The sequence below is a fragment of the Oncorhynchus gorbuscha genome, linkage group LG22 (genome assembly GCF_021184085.1).
Source record: "Oncorhynchus gorbuscha isolate QuinsamMale2020 ecotype Even-year linkage group LG22, OgorEven_v1.0, whole genome shotgun sequence".
Taxonomy (NCBI): domain Eukaryota; kingdom Metazoa; phylum Chordata; class Actinopteri; order Salmoniformes; family Salmonidae; genus Oncorhynchus; species Oncorhynchus gorbuscha.
In genome coordinates this window covers 29,396,598-29,412,502 of record NC_060194.1, presented here as the reverse complement: position 1 = coordinate 29,412,502, position 15,905 = coordinate 29,396,598, and the positions used below count along the sequence as shown (strand labels likewise).

General features: G+C 37.7%; 1 protein-coding gene across 8 annotated transcripts in view; it reads right to left on the bottom strand.

Annotated features, from left to right (window-relative positions):
- The window catches only part of LOC124009267 (obscurin-like), a 100,704-nt gene extending 94,401 nt beyond the window's left edge, over positions 1 to 6,303 (bottom strand). For all 8 annotated transcript variants that reach the window (XM_046320884.1, XM_046320878.1, XM_046320883.1 and 5 more), the window contains exons 1-3: positions 6,137 to 6,303; positions 3,540 to 4,638; positions 261 to 530 (exon numbers count right to left, since the gene is read on the bottom strand). In XM_046320884.1, coding sequence (XP_046176840.1) covers positions 261 to 530; positions 3,540 to 4,629 — 1,360 coding nt within the window. In that variant the 5' untranslated portion in view covers positions 4,630 to 4,638; positions 6,137 to 6,303. The remainder of the gene's footprint in view (positions 1 to 260; positions 531 to 3,539; positions 4,639 to 6,136) is intronic.
- Between the last annotated feature and the right edge of the window lie 9,602 nt (positions 6,304 to 15,905).

Sequence of the window (15,905 nt, the reverse complement as noted above, 5' to 3'; positions counted from 1 at the left end):
GGTTATTGCCCCCTTGAAAGGTCAGAAAGGAAATTGGAGACTCCCTTTGCATCATTAAATGTTTTGACAGTTTTTTGACTGTATATTTTGACAATATATTTTGACACTGCATTTTGACAGTATATTTTGACAGTACTTTGACAGTATATTTTGACAGTAATAGGCAGTAATGCCTATTGATGTAGTATGATGTAGGAACAATCTCAATGTTGATAATGTTGCATAATATTTGTATAGATACAAGAAAATGGCTCTCGTACCCAGCACAGTGAGCTCGGCCACGGTGCGGCTCCCCTCCTTCATCTCGCAGATGTAGACGGCATCATCATTGGTGGTGACGTTGTGGATGGTGAGGCGCCGCATGGTGCCCTCTTCCTCCATTCGGTACTTGGAGCAGTCCTGCAGTCGCGTCTCCTCCATGAACCAGCTGGCCTGGGTTGTGGAGATGGGCACCTCGCACAGCAGCGTGGCCGTCATCTTCTCCTGGACCTCCACATCCTGCAGCTTCCTCCTGAACGGCACCTTGGGCTCTGAGGATCATTGAAAGAACACAGAATAATTGTCAGAAGGTGAGTGAAATTATGGAAATTGGTGGATGCGTAAATCAATTGCTCATAAAGTCAATCTCTTTCTGTTTTGCAGATACAATGGATGTATTTATTTGAATATGCCATACCCTGCCTTGGGCTCTGACATAGGAAGATTGCAGAACATTTTTAAAAAGGTGAGTGACTCCTGTAATTAAATGAATGTATCTTACTTTGAAACGTTCTCAGCAGAAAGTAAACAGCAACAACTAAGAGCATTGAAGCGCGAGACTCAACTTCTCCACTGTTTTGGTGCCCTGGCTACCACACTGTACACAGCACAAAGCGAATCTGTGCACATAGGCAGATACTGTGTGTGACTCTCGCTCATCTCAATATCTCTGGTGCTGCCTGTGGCAACGTAATTTCACTGATTCAACCTTTAAAGTACTTGTACAGTACTAAAGTTTCAATCACTTATGTATTTCAGCTGTACTCCATCAACAACCCAAGGTTGAAACAGTCCAAGCCAGCATTTTGTCATGTGTCCACCTCATGTGATACACACACATTCTACAGGACTGATTTCTATGAGCTCCAATACATCCAGTATTTCCATCAAATAAAACTAAAATTTACAGTCCTTAGAAAGCAGATTACATAGACAAGTGCTGTTCCATTTTCAGCAGCAAAAGGAAACATTCCATTTTGAAAATGCTTTAGTTCTCTACGATTTAACTGTCTGTTTACTTTATTATGGAATGAGCTTACAGGGCTACTTACAGGGCTATTATTATGGACTGCATTTCCATTTGGACAAGTTTAGAACAAGACATCAGCACTCAGAATAATCAGCTCTATTTATTCATTATTTCAAAATAGGCAGCGCAGTCAAATGACCTAGTTGCCTCATGGGTGGAATGTTATATTTTAATTAACATTATTTCAAAAACCCACCCGAAAATCAGGTGTTTCTATGTCAAACTGTTTTGTTATATATCAGTCTTATATGATATATATCAAGTGTAATATTGTGATGCAAACTCAAAATGGAATGCATTTCAACTCCATATCTGACACGGTACAGGTGTCTTCTTTGTTTTAAGACCATAACCATGTGTGTGAGGTGTAGACTTGTGTTTCAAAGTACATTTGATTAAGGCTACCAAGACATACTGTGTGACCCTTGTTTAGCCCGCTGCAGTAAAAGGTTAAATATTGACTTATGCTCTTTGAAAACAGTTGAGAAGGAACAGAGGCTAAACCATATTCACTTACATTTTAGTTTAGCGTTTATGTGCTGGTATCATCTTTCCATATAACTTATCATTTGAATGTGTGTTTTGAATGTTTGGCTGGGACTGTGACTACTGAGTATGTTTCAATTATGACATTTCCTAGAGGTTCTTATTGTACACCAGAGGGTCATCAAATGATCTGGTGTTAATAAAAACACTGGTACATAAAGGGTGGAGGGATACAGTCCCTCTCGCTTGCAAAGCCTCTCAAGAATCCATTATCTGGTGTCAATTACTGTATAACCAGATGCAACCAAAATCACTGCCATGGGCACTGCACTCGCTGTCAAATTGAGACGGAGATTAACAACCGCCATTGATAAATCTCCATGCTCCAGGCTTCTAGCAAATCAGGAGTTGCTCATGGAAAATCACCCTAGCTCTGGCACCTAATGGCCATCATTGCAACTGTGAACTACTCATCACTAGCAGAAAATAGATGAAACATGACACTCCCCCTTCATTTCGCTGCCAGCATTCCACCACTTAGTTGAACAGTTTAAGTCTATGTTGGGGCAAAGTAAAACTGTGCTCAGGTGAACGTTTTAGCTCACTTTGGTTAATTATTTTTGTGTGGATAGAGACTAATTTCTGTAAGAGCATGACTGTATGACATTATCCGATATCTCAAGGACAGCACACCCTCGGTTAACCTCTTCCGATTCCTTGCACTATCATGTTTAAAGGCCCAGTGCAGGACCATGTGATTTTCCCGTGTTTTATATACAGTATATTTCCACACAGTGAAATTGTAATAATACTGTGTATTGTACAATTGTTGATAATGTTATTTTAGTGTAAAAGCTGTTTGTAAAGACCACGTGAAATTTCAGCCTGTTTTGGTGGAATGGAGTGTTGCCATGGAGACATCAACATGCGGTGAATAACAGCTCATTTTTTCATTTTTAACCTCTCCACTCAGACCACTCAGACAGTCCTAGTAAAATTATTGCTGGAGTAATTGCTCTTTGCTAAGAAGCTATTTTTGTTTCTTTACAAGCCATTTTAATTGAGAACAATCACAATAAGGTACTTAACTGTCACCCAGAAATTATTTGATAATGAGCTCAGTATGGGAACATTTAAAAAAAGAATTATCCACTCACTGCTGTAAGTTGCTCTGGATAAGAGCGTCTGCTAAATGACTAAAATGTCAAATGTAAAACATGCAAAAATGGCTGCATTGGGCCTTTAAACAATCTTTGAAATCAATGCTTTCACATACATAAGCCCGTGTACAGGGGGACCTCAACATCACAAGAATGACTCCACTGTTATGCAGGCCTGCATTGCAGGGACATTTGAGCTATATATAAACAAATGCTATATATGTTATATACTAGTCGATTATCAGCAATTCATATAGAGCAATTAGAGAGAGTTAATCTAAGGTCATCTCCCCACATGATAAGCATTGTCATGTCCCTTAAATACACATGAATCCCTTTGCCTCGTTATGGAAACGTTAAAGAAAACTACCCTCCCTTTATCCTCAACAGCCGAGTGATGAACTAGACTTGGGAGTATGGTAATGGCAGAATATGGAAAAACTAATGCTAAACATTTTATTTTTAGAAGACTTAGATGTGATGCACTCTCAAATTAAATTAATAATCGATGGAGTAAATGCACTATTCTACATAATTTATATTCCAATCAAACATCACTCTTGAAATACCAACCATTTGCGATTTTTATATATTTTTTTGCTTACCTTTAACTATCACCAGCACGGCGCTGTAGGTGTGTCCAGCCATATTGGAGGCGTTACAGGTATACAGACCATTGTCCCTCTGTTTGCAGTACAGGATCTTGAGGATGAAGTTCTCGGCCTGGTCCTCATACATGATCTGTCTGCGTCCCTCGCCAATGTTCCCCCCATCCTTCCTCCATATGATGTGAGGCTTGGGGTGGCCTGTCACGAAGCAGCTGAGTTTGGCGTGCTTGCCTTCAGTCACTGTGCAGGTGCGGGTGAAGACGCCTTTGGGCAGATGACTGACCAGTGCTGCGCTGCTGTGGTCTAGACCCAGAAGGCTCAGCCCGTCTGTGACCATAGTGGTGGCGGTCGAGGAGGTGGTGGTGGAGTTGTAAGTGGAGCTGCTGGTCTCGGGGGTGCAGTAGATAGAGATCCCTTCTTTACGCTTCTGCAGATGAGAGAGGAGGGAGGTGCTCTTGTCCTTGCCCAGGTGATGGGAGTCCTGGGTGTCTACAACCAAGGTGGCTGCGGAGTTAGAGCGGCCTACCGAATTCTGGGCACGGCAAGTGTATGTGCCGCTGTCCAGACTGCGCACGCTCTGGATCCTCAGAGAGCTGCTGTCACTGTCCGATGTCACCTTGATGCGGTTCGTCTCGGCCAGGTAACGCCCGTCCTTCTCCCAGTCAAATTTGGGCTCTGGGTAAGCCGCAACCCGGCAGTGGAAGACCACATCGCCCCCCAGGCCTACGCGTACGGAGGTAGGCTTGACCATGAAGACGGGGGCCCTCTCCACCATCTCCTGTGGAAGGCCTACGTGAAGGGTTACGCATGCATATGCTTCCCCAACATTGTTTTTGGCCCGGCACATGTACTGGCCGCTGTCCTCCAGGGTTAGATCGTAGATGGTGAGGCGGTAGACGTCACCATCATCCACCATCTTGAAGCGGCCCCCAGAGGTCAGACGTAGCTTCTCCTTTTCCCAGGTAATCAGTGGGGTGGGGTTGCCCACGATGGTGCAGCTCAAGGTGGCATCCTTTCCCACGCACACTGCGAAAGCCTTGGGCCGCGTGAGAAACCTGGGGGCCCCTCCAAACAGGTTCTGGTCCATTACTAGTTCCTAGTGTACCAAGGAAATAGTGTCATTTAGAATTGAAACACACCTTTGAGAGAATAGAATAATCAAGAATACTGGGCTATATCAAGAAGTGCATAGGAAAGTCAACCAAATCTATGAGATATCCTTCTAATTTTATTGTCAATCATTTAAATCACTTGCCTCTTGAACTGGAATGTCAAACTTGCATGACACTACACAGCCTCTAGTGTCTCATCCTTCTCATGCCTGACATAATAATGTAACAACTCTACATCAGCAAGTAATGACTAAAGTTTGGAAAACCTTGTTCACACATAGGTTCCCACTGTGTTTGGGTGGGCCATTGTAGAGTTAATTGTTTGCTGTAAACTGAGATTGTTTTCATAGGAACTTGGAGGAATGTGTTAACATGTCTCACTTATGGCCTAGATATTTTTAGTGACGTCTGTCAACAAAACAAATTTTCCAAAATGTAAGATATGCATTGAGGACAGATAACAATGATATCTCAGTAGTTAAAACATTTATATAGCAAATCACTCAGCCTTCATCTGTTTACATTTACATAAACAATACAGAATACTGACTTAAATATTGTATATAATGTCTCTATGAAGGTCGAACATAAAATTGTCCCATTCAATGTAACAATCTGCAGTTGTATTGTTTTGTACAGCACATTTGCCTACCCAGGACAGATTTCCAACTAAAACACCATGATACAGAGAAGGCTAACAAGATTACAAGTAACAACCATAAAATGGACCAGACTTGAGGAGCACGGTCGCATATGACATCAACCAGACCCATATCAAGATCAATTCACACCCACACACTTGCTAAAAAGGCGTATCCAGAGAGAGCAGGTGGTTTATTAGGCCGGTAGCCTACCCAAACTGATCAGCGCACCGTCAGATTACCATAAATGCTGTTTTAACCCGGTTAAATACAGCAAATATTCTATATGAAAGGGTGACATTTGCCATCTTTGTCACCTCCCTCCCCTGAGCTGCCTGTCCCAAAAATAACCTCAGCTGTCAGGCCGTGTCTCTGTCCATTGCCATTTGTAGTAGCAAAGAGAGTTCAGCTGTTTGGTAGGGAACCCGCAAGAGAAGGAAAAGCTTCGTTATTCGATATTGCTTGATAAATGTACCAATACAATTATGCAAATAGATCATACATGTTATATGTAGACGGTTTGATATACTGTAGATAGTCGGCAAAAAAACAATTTAGATATGGTCTTCTTCGATCTACAAGTCACTCATTGCAATTAAACATATCAGTTATAAAAACATAGGTTTTAGACCGTGTAAAACTGTCACCACAAACATAGAACAGCACACGAATGAAGATGATTTGTCTAAAAATAAGAAACTTGACATTTAAAAATAGGCCTACATTAATTAGGCCTGATTAAATTACCATTTATGTTGTTCAGTTATTGCAAATTTAATTTACATTTAGACTATTTCAACTGGGAACTGGGTTAATTCAATTTCAGCAATAATTTTCTCACCTTGACTCTTCAGACACTCTCTGGTAAAACAAGCACTGAAACATGTGGACGAAAACTTTAGCAAAGTTTTACAGTCCGAAAGATGATGCAATCTTTGTCGTTGAGATTCAACAAATTTATGTTTGGTCAATATTCCTACAATGATGATTTGTATCCAGGGCAGTATAACATCCCCCAGTCTCCTGCAGTGGGTGTTTGACTACGCGTGTTTCTTTTTTCTTCATTGGTACCTCATGATGCCAAGTATCTGACGTTCCTATTATGGTGCAGCCTCCTTCCCAAAATAGACTTGTCATTTACTGTAGATATAGCCTGGGTGCTGGAGCAGGGGGCTGGACAGGCTGGTATAGCTTATCTACCTTGACTAGCCTACCCCATAACAACAGATTCAAAATTGTGCATATGAGGGCCATCAAACATTTGTATTAGTATTTTTTTGTATTTTATTATGGATGCAGATTAGCTTCTGCCAAGGCAGCAGCAAGTCTTCCTGGGGTCTAAGCACATCAAGACACTTACATTACAATTAAGCAAACAATTAAACAGTAAATCACATAACATCGCTACACCACTACTTATCCACAACACAAAAAACCCCAGCATACAACAATACCACAATTTTCACTACAAGTAAAAAGTTTTATAACACCTACTCATTCAAGGTTTTTATTTATTTGTACTAGTTTCTACATTGTACAATAATAGTGAAGACATCAAACTATGAAATAACACATATGGAATCATGTAGTAACCAAAGAAAGTGTTAAACAAATCAAAATATATTTTATATTTGAGATTCTTCAAATAGCCACCCTTTGTCTTGATGACAGCTTTGCACACTCTTTGCATTCTCTCAATCAGCTTCACCTGGAATTATTTTCCAACAGTCTTGAAGGAGTTCCCACATATGCTGAGCACTTGTTGGCTGCTTTTCCTTCACTCCGCAGTCCAATTCATCCCAAACTACCACAATTGAGTTGAGTTCTGGTGATTGTGGAGGCCAGGTCAGCACTCCATCAATCTCCTTCTTGGTCAAATAGCCCTTACACAGCCTGGAGGTGTGATGTGTCATTGTCCTATTGAAAAACAAATGATAGTCCCACTAAGCCCAAACCAGATGGGATGGCGTTTCGCTGCAGTATGCTGTGGTAGCCATGCTGGTTAAGTGTGCCTTGAATTCTAAATAAATCACAGACAGTGTCACTAGCAAAGCACCCCCACACCATAACACCCCCCCCCCTCCATGCCTTATGGTGGGAAATACACATGCAGAGATCATCCGTTCACCCACACACCATAACACCCCCTCCTCCATGCCTTACGGAGGGAAATACACATGCAGAGATCATCCGTTCACCCCCACACCATAACACCCCCCCCCCTCCATGCCTTACGGTGGGAAATACACATGCAGAGATCATCCGTTCATCCCCACACCATAACCCCCCTCCATGCCTTACGGTGGGAAATACACATGCAGAGATCATCCATTCACCCCCACACCATAACACCCCCCCCTCCATGCCTTACGGTGGGAAATACACATGCAGAGATCATCCATTCACCCCCACACCATAACACCCCCCTCCATGCCTTACGGTGGGAAATACACATGCAGAGATCATCCGTTCACCCCCACACCATAACACCCCTCATCCATGCCTTACGGAGGGAAATACACATGCAGAGATCATCCGTTCACCCACACACCATAACACCCCCCCTCCATGCCTTACGGAGGGAAATACACATGCAGAGATCATCCGTTCACCCCCACACCATAACACCCCCTCCATGCCTTACGGAGGGAAATACACATGCAGAGATCATCCGTTCACCCACACAGCGTCTCACGAAGACACAGCGGTTGGAACCAAATATCTCCAATGTTAACTCCAGTCCAAAGGACAAATTTCCACCGGTCTAATGTCCATTGCTCATGTTTCTTGGCAAGTCTCTTCTTCTAATTGGTGTCCTTTAGTAGTGGTTTCTTTGCAGCAATTTGACTATGAAGGCCTGATTCCTCTGAACAGTTGATTTTGAGATGTGTCTGTTAATGGAACTCAGTGAATTATTTATTTAGGCAGATATTTCTGAGGCTGGTAACTCTGATGAACTTACCCTTTGCAGCAGAGGTAACTCTGGGTCTTGCATTCCTGTGGCGGTCCTCATGAGAGCCAGTTTCATCATAGTGCTTGATGGTTTTTGCGACTGCACTTGAAGAAACTTTCAACGTTCTTGAAATGTTCCGATTGACTGACTTAAAGTAATAATGGTCTGGTGTTTCTCTTTGCTTATTTGAGCTGTTCTTGCCATATTATGGACTTGGTCTTTTACTAAATAGGTCTATATTCTATATACCTCCCCACCTTGTCACATCACAACTGATTGGGTCAAATGCATTAAGTAAAGAAATTCCACAAATTAACTTTTAATAAGGCACACCTTTAATTTAAATGCATTCCACATGACTACCTCAAGAAGCTGGTTTTTGTGTACCTGTATTTGTGTCTCTTCACAGACAACACTGTTCCATAAGGTATATTTTTTATCAGTTATTTAAATCAATCAATTCTACAGCTTGCAACAGTTACCTGATGTGGAATAGAGTCCCATGTAGTTATGGCTCTGTGTAGTACTGTGTACCTCCCATAGTCTGTTTTGGACTTGGGGATTGTGAAGAGACCTCTGGTGGAATGTCTTGTGGGGTTTGCATGGGTGTCTGAGCTGTGTGCTTGTAGTTTGTCAACACTTCTTACAAAAACGAGTTGTGATGAAGTCAACCTCTCCTCCACTTTGAGCTATGAGAGATTGACATGCACATCATTAATGTTAGCTCTCCGTGTACATTTAAGGGCCAGCCCTGCTGCCCTGTTATGAGCCAATTGTAATTTTAGGAGGATTCCATCAGCTTTCTATAAGCTAGGCCTATTATATTTTCTTCTCAATTTTCCTAATATTAAGGACACTTATTTCCTTTACAACAGGAGTATAGCCTACCTGGCTGGCGTGAAAATGAACCATGGGAAAAGTGTCCTCCATTCTCTATTTAAGTGCATAGTGTCACGCCTTGGTCATTGTATCTTGTGTTTTTGTTATATGTTTGGGTAGGCCAGGGTGTGACATGGGTTTATATGTTGTATTTCGTATTGGGGTTTGTATTTATTAGGAGTGTGTATTAGTAGGGGTGTGTCTAGTTAGGCTTGGCTGCCTGAGGCGATTCCTAATTGGAGTCAGCTGATTCTCGTTGTCTCGGATTGGGAACCGTATTTAGGCAGCCTGAGTGCGTGTTGTATTTCGTGGGCGATTGTACCTGTCTTTGTGTTAGTCACCAGATAGGCTGTATTAGTTTCACTCGTTTGTTATTTTCAGTTATTTCATGTACCGTATTTTCTTCATTGAAAATCATGAGTAACCTACACGCTGCATTTCGGTCGGACTTTCTTCAAACAGCAGACGAAGTTCATTACACATAGATGACATGTATTTCCCCCCCTATTCCGACAGATGCATCATAATGGTCCATTCTAAACCAAAACTCATTTCACACATACAGTACCAGTCAACATTTTGGACACACCTACTCATTCAAGGGTTTTTATTTATTTAGACTATTTCTATATTGTAGAATAATAGTGAAGACATCAAAACTATGAAATAACACATATGGAATCATGTAGTAACCCAAAAAGTGTTAAACAAATCCAAATATATTTTATATTTGAGATTCTTCAAAATAGCCACCCTTTGCCATGATGACAGCTTTATGTTATTTATTTGGTATATATAAAGACAATATTAAATCAATAATAGTGTGATGGGTGACAATAGTAATCACTTGTGAATTATATATTATCACTTAAGTTGTGAATGATGCCAAGTTTGTGTACAGTAAGGGAAGAAAATCATAGTCGCACACCTCATGTAGGCTAGCCCATAGGCCTATATGTATTGATAAGGTTAGTGTCACAACTAAAGTAGCCAAATAACTTCTCAAAATGAAGAACATTAATCAGCTTTACAACGGGTTTAGAGTCTAACTGGCAACTATTCGCAGCACATGAGTTTGGGGGAAGATCATTTTCACTATAAAAATGCACCTTTATAATTAAAACATGACATGCATAATCGCATTTGCAGTCACTTTTAAGAATGGTGTTTTCCCGTTAATGGAACATTTGCGCTTTGCTGCATTTATAATGTGAAGTCGCCTAATAGTTTAACAAGATTTCTAAGCTAAATGTTCTGATCATTGCTTCAAAAAGTTTTTGTTGATGCTAATGGTTGTATGTGTGAAATTAGTCACAGACTTTGTTTGGAATATTGTTTGGAATATTTATTTCTCTCACAGAATAAAATAAGTTAACTTTTGTGCTATGGGGGATAGTAGATTGAGATAGGTGAGTGCTTTTGCTGTTCCTTAGGTCTACTCATCTTGTTGGCTGACAAAAAGTATATGTGGACAGTTCTTCCAATATCTTCAATATGCGCCTCGGAATTGGATAAGGATGCACACAGTTGCTTGTAGCCTGTGAGAAAGACCCGATCACATGACAGAGACCCACTTGAGTGAGAGGTGCCTTGGAGCATGGAGCCGAGAGAAAGGAATACGAATAATTATATGCAACCCAAGGGCACAACGGCACGTGCAACTTTTTTCAAATCACCATTGGAGTCGCATCACACTGCCTTAGAATGTATTAAAAATATAAACATACAGTCCAACGTTTGTATCACAACTAAAGTTCCATAAATAACTCACATAGGAGGACTTGTTTCATTGTAACCGCTCAACACAGAATAGCTGCATGCGCGCACTCCCTCAAATCGTTTAGGAAGAAAATACCCCTTCTATTTTATTCAGCTATGTTCAATTGTATTCTTCACACTATAAAATAATGCCATGGAATTCTAAGCAAATCCTGTCTGCTAAATGAACTAGTGTAGCCCACAGCCATATGGCATAGCCATTGGGGCGGCAGCGTAGCCTAGTGGTTAGAGCGTTGGACTAGTAACCGGAAGGTTGCGAGTTCAAACCCCCGAGCTGACAAGGTACAAATCTGTCGTTCTGCCCCTGAACAGGCAGTTAACCCACTGTTCCCAGGCCGTCATTGAAAATAAGAATATGTTCTTAACTGACTTGCCTGGTTAAATAAAGGTAAAATAAAATTAAATTAAATAGCCGGAACAGGACCTAACATAAAGACAACTCAGATTCTGTTCTGAAATAGACTACATTTTCTTCATATCATGTTTTTTTAGACCTGTCTAAAATAAATCATGGATTTATTGTGATGGTGTAGGCTATATTACATAGATTTATTAGACATGGATTTATTGTGATGGTGTAGGCTATATTACATATATTTATTAGACATGGATTTATTGTGAAGGTGTAGGCTATATTACATAGATTTATTAGACATAGATTTATTAGACATGGATTTATTGTGATGGTGTAGGCTATATTACATAGATTTATTAGACATGGATTTATTGTGATGGTGTAGGCTATATTACATAGATTTATTAGACATGGATTTATTGTGAAGGTGTAGGCTATATTACATAGATTTATTAGACATGGATTTATTGTGATGGTGTAGGCTATATTACATAGATTTATTAGACATGGATTTATTGTGAAGGTGTAGGCTATATTACATAGATTTATTAGACATGGATTTATTGTGAAGGTGTAGGCTATATTACATAGATTTATTAGACATGGATTTATTGTGAAGGTGTAGGCTATATTACATAGATTTATTAGACATGGATTTATTGTGAAGGTGTAGGCTATATTACATAGATTTATTAGACATGGATTTATTGTGAAGGTGTAGGCTATATTACATAGATTTATTAGACATGGATTTATTGTGAAAGTGTAGGCTATATTACATAGATTTATTAGACATGGATTTATTGTGAAGGTGTAGGCTATATTACATAGATTTATTAGACATGGATTTATTGTGATGGTGTAGGCTGTATTACATAGATTTATTAGACATGGATTTATTGTGAAGGTGTAGGCTATATTACATAGATTTATTAGACATGGATTTATTGTGATGGTGTAGGCTGTATTACATAGATTTATTAGACATGGATTTATTGTGAAGGTGTAGGCTATATTACATAGATTTATTAGACATGGATTTATTGTGATGGTGTAGGCTATATTACATAGATTTATTAGACATGGATTTATTGTGATGGTGTAGGCTATATTACATAGATTTATTAGACATGGATTTATTGTGATGGTGTAGGCTATATTACATAGATTTATTAGACATGGATTTATTGTGATGGTGTAGGCTATATTACATATATTTATTAGACATGGATTTATTGTGAAGGTGTAGGCTATATTACATAGATTTATTAGACATGGATTTATTGTGATGGTGTAGGCTATATTACATAGATTTATTAGACATGGATTTATTGTGAAGGTGTAGGCTATATTACATAGATTTATTAGACATGGATTTATTGTGATGGTGTAGGCTATATTACATAGATTTATTAGATATGGATTTATTGTGATGGTGTAGGCTATATTACATAGATTTATTAGACATGGATTTATTGTGATGGTGTAGGCTATATTACATAGATTTATTAGACATGGATTTATTGTGATGGTGTAGGCTATATTACATAGATTTATTAGACATGGATTTATTGTGATGGTGTAGGCTATATTACATAGATTTATTAGACATGGATTTATTGTGATGGTGTAGGCTGGATTTATTAGACATGGATTTATTGTGAAGGTGTAGGCTATATTACATAGATTTATTAGACATGGATTTATTGTGATGGTGTAGGCTGTATTACATAGATTTATTAGACATGGATTTATTGTGAAGGTGTAGGCTATATTACATAGATTTATTAGACATGGATTTATTGTGATGGTGTAGGCTATATTACATAGATTTATTAGACATGGATTTATTGTGATGGTGTAGGCTATATTACATAGATTTATTAGACATGGATTTATTGTGATGGTGTAGGCTATATTACATAGATTTATTAGACATGGATTTATTGTGATGGTGTAGGCTATATTACATAGATTTATTAGACATGGATTTATTGTGAAGGTGTAGGCTATATTACATAGATTTATTAGACATGGATTTATTGTGATGGTGTAGGCTATATTACATAGATTTATTAGACATGGATTTATTGTGAAGGTGTAGGCTATATTACATAGATTTATTAGACATGGATTTATTGTGATGGTGTAGGCTATATTACATAGATTTATTAGACATGGATTTATTGTGATGGTGTAGGCTATATTACATAGATTTATTAGACATGGATTTATTGTGATGGTGTAGGCTATATTACATAGATTTATTAGACATGGATTTATTGTGATGGTGTAGGCTATATTACATAGATTTATTAGACATGGATTTATTGTGATGGTGTAGGCTATATTACATAGATTTATTAGACATGGATTTATTGTGATGGTGTAGGCTATATTACATAGATTTATTAGACATGGATTTATTGTGAAGGTGTAGGCTATATTACATAGATTTATTAGACATGGATTTATTGTGATGGTGTAGGCTATATTACATAGATTTATTAGACATGGATTTATTGTGAAGGTGTAGGCTATATTACATAGATTTATTAGACATGGATTTATTGTGATGGTGTAGGCTATATTACATAGATTTATTAGATGGATTTATTGTGATGGTGTAGGCTATATTACATAGATTTATTAGACATGGATTTATTGTGATTAGTATATTACATAGATTTATTAGACATGGATTTATTGTGAGGTGTAGGCTATATTACATAGATTTATTAGACATGGATTTATTGTGAAGGTGTAGGCTATATTACATAGATTTATTAGACATGGATTTATTGTGATGGTGTAGGCTATATTACATGGATTTATTAGACATGGATTTATTGTGAAGGTGTAGGCTATATTACATATAGATTTATTAGACATGGATTTATTGTGAAGGTGTAGGCTATATTACATAGATTTATTAGACATGGATTTATTGTGAAGGTGTAGGCTATATTACATAGATTTATTAGACATGGATTTATTGTGAAGGTGTAGGCTATATTACATAGATTTATTAGACATGGATTTATTGTGAAGGTGTAGGCTATATTACATAGATTTATTAGACATGGATTTATTGTGAAGGTGTAGGCTATATTACATAGATTTATTAGACATGGATTTATTGTGAAGGTGTAGGCTATATTACATAGATTTATTAGACATGGATTTATTTATTAGATTACATTAGGATTTATTGTGAAGGTGTAGGCTATATTTACATGGATTTATTGATTTATTAGACATGGATTTATTGTGATGGTGTAGGCTATATTACATAGATTTATTAGACATGGATTTATTGTGATGGTGTAGGCTATATTACATAGATTTATTAGACATGGATTTATTGTGATGGTGTAGGCTATATTACATAGATTTATTAGACATGGATTTATTGTGATGGTGTAGGCTATATTACATAGATTTATTAGACATGGATTTATTGTGATGGTGTAGGCTATATTACATAGATTTATTAGACATGGATTTATTGTGATGGTGTAGGCTATATTACATAGATTTATTAGACATGGATTTATTGTGATGGTGTAGGCTATATTACATAGATTTATTAGACATGGATTTATTGTGATGGTGTAGGCTATATTACATAGATTTATTAGACATGGATTTATTGTGATGGTGTAGGCTATATTACATAGATTTATTAGACATGGATTTATTGTGATGGTGTAGGCTATATTACATAGATTTATTAGACATGGATTTATTGTGATGTAGGCTATATTACATAGATTTATTAGACATGGATTTATTGTGATGGTGTAGGCTATATTACATAGATTTATTAGACATGGATTTATTGTGAAGGTGTAGGCTATATTACATAGATTTATTAGACATGGATTTATTGTGATGGTGTAGGCTGTATTACATAGATTTATTAGACATGGATTTATTGTGAAGGTGTAGGCTATATTACATAGATTTATTAGACATGGATTTATTGTGATGGTGTAGGCTGGATTTATTAGACATGGATTTATTGTGAAGGTGTAGGCTATATTACATAGATTTATTAGACATGGATTTATTGTGATGGTGTAGGCTATATTACATGGATTTATTAGACATGGATTTATTGTGATGGTGTAGGCTATATTACATATTTTATTAGACATGGATTTATTGTGAGGTGTAGGCTATATTACATATATTTATTAGACATGGATTTATTGTGATGGTGTAGGCTATATTACATATGGATTTATTTATTAGACATGGATTTATTGTGAAGGTGTAGGCTATATTACATAGATTTATTAGACATGGATTTATTGTGAAGGTGTAGGCTATATTACATAGATTTATTAGACATGGATTTATTGTGATGGTGTAGGCTATATTACATAGATTTATTAGACATGGATTTATTGTGATGGTGTAGGCTATATTACATAGATTTATTAGATATGGATTTATTGTGATGGTGTAGGCTATATTACATAGATTTATTAGACATGGATTTATTGTGATGGTGTAGGCTATATTACATAGATTTATTAGACATGGATTTATTGTGATGGTGTAGGCTATATTACATGGATTTTATTGTGAAGGTGTAGGCTATATTACATAGATTTATTAGACATGGATTTATTGTGA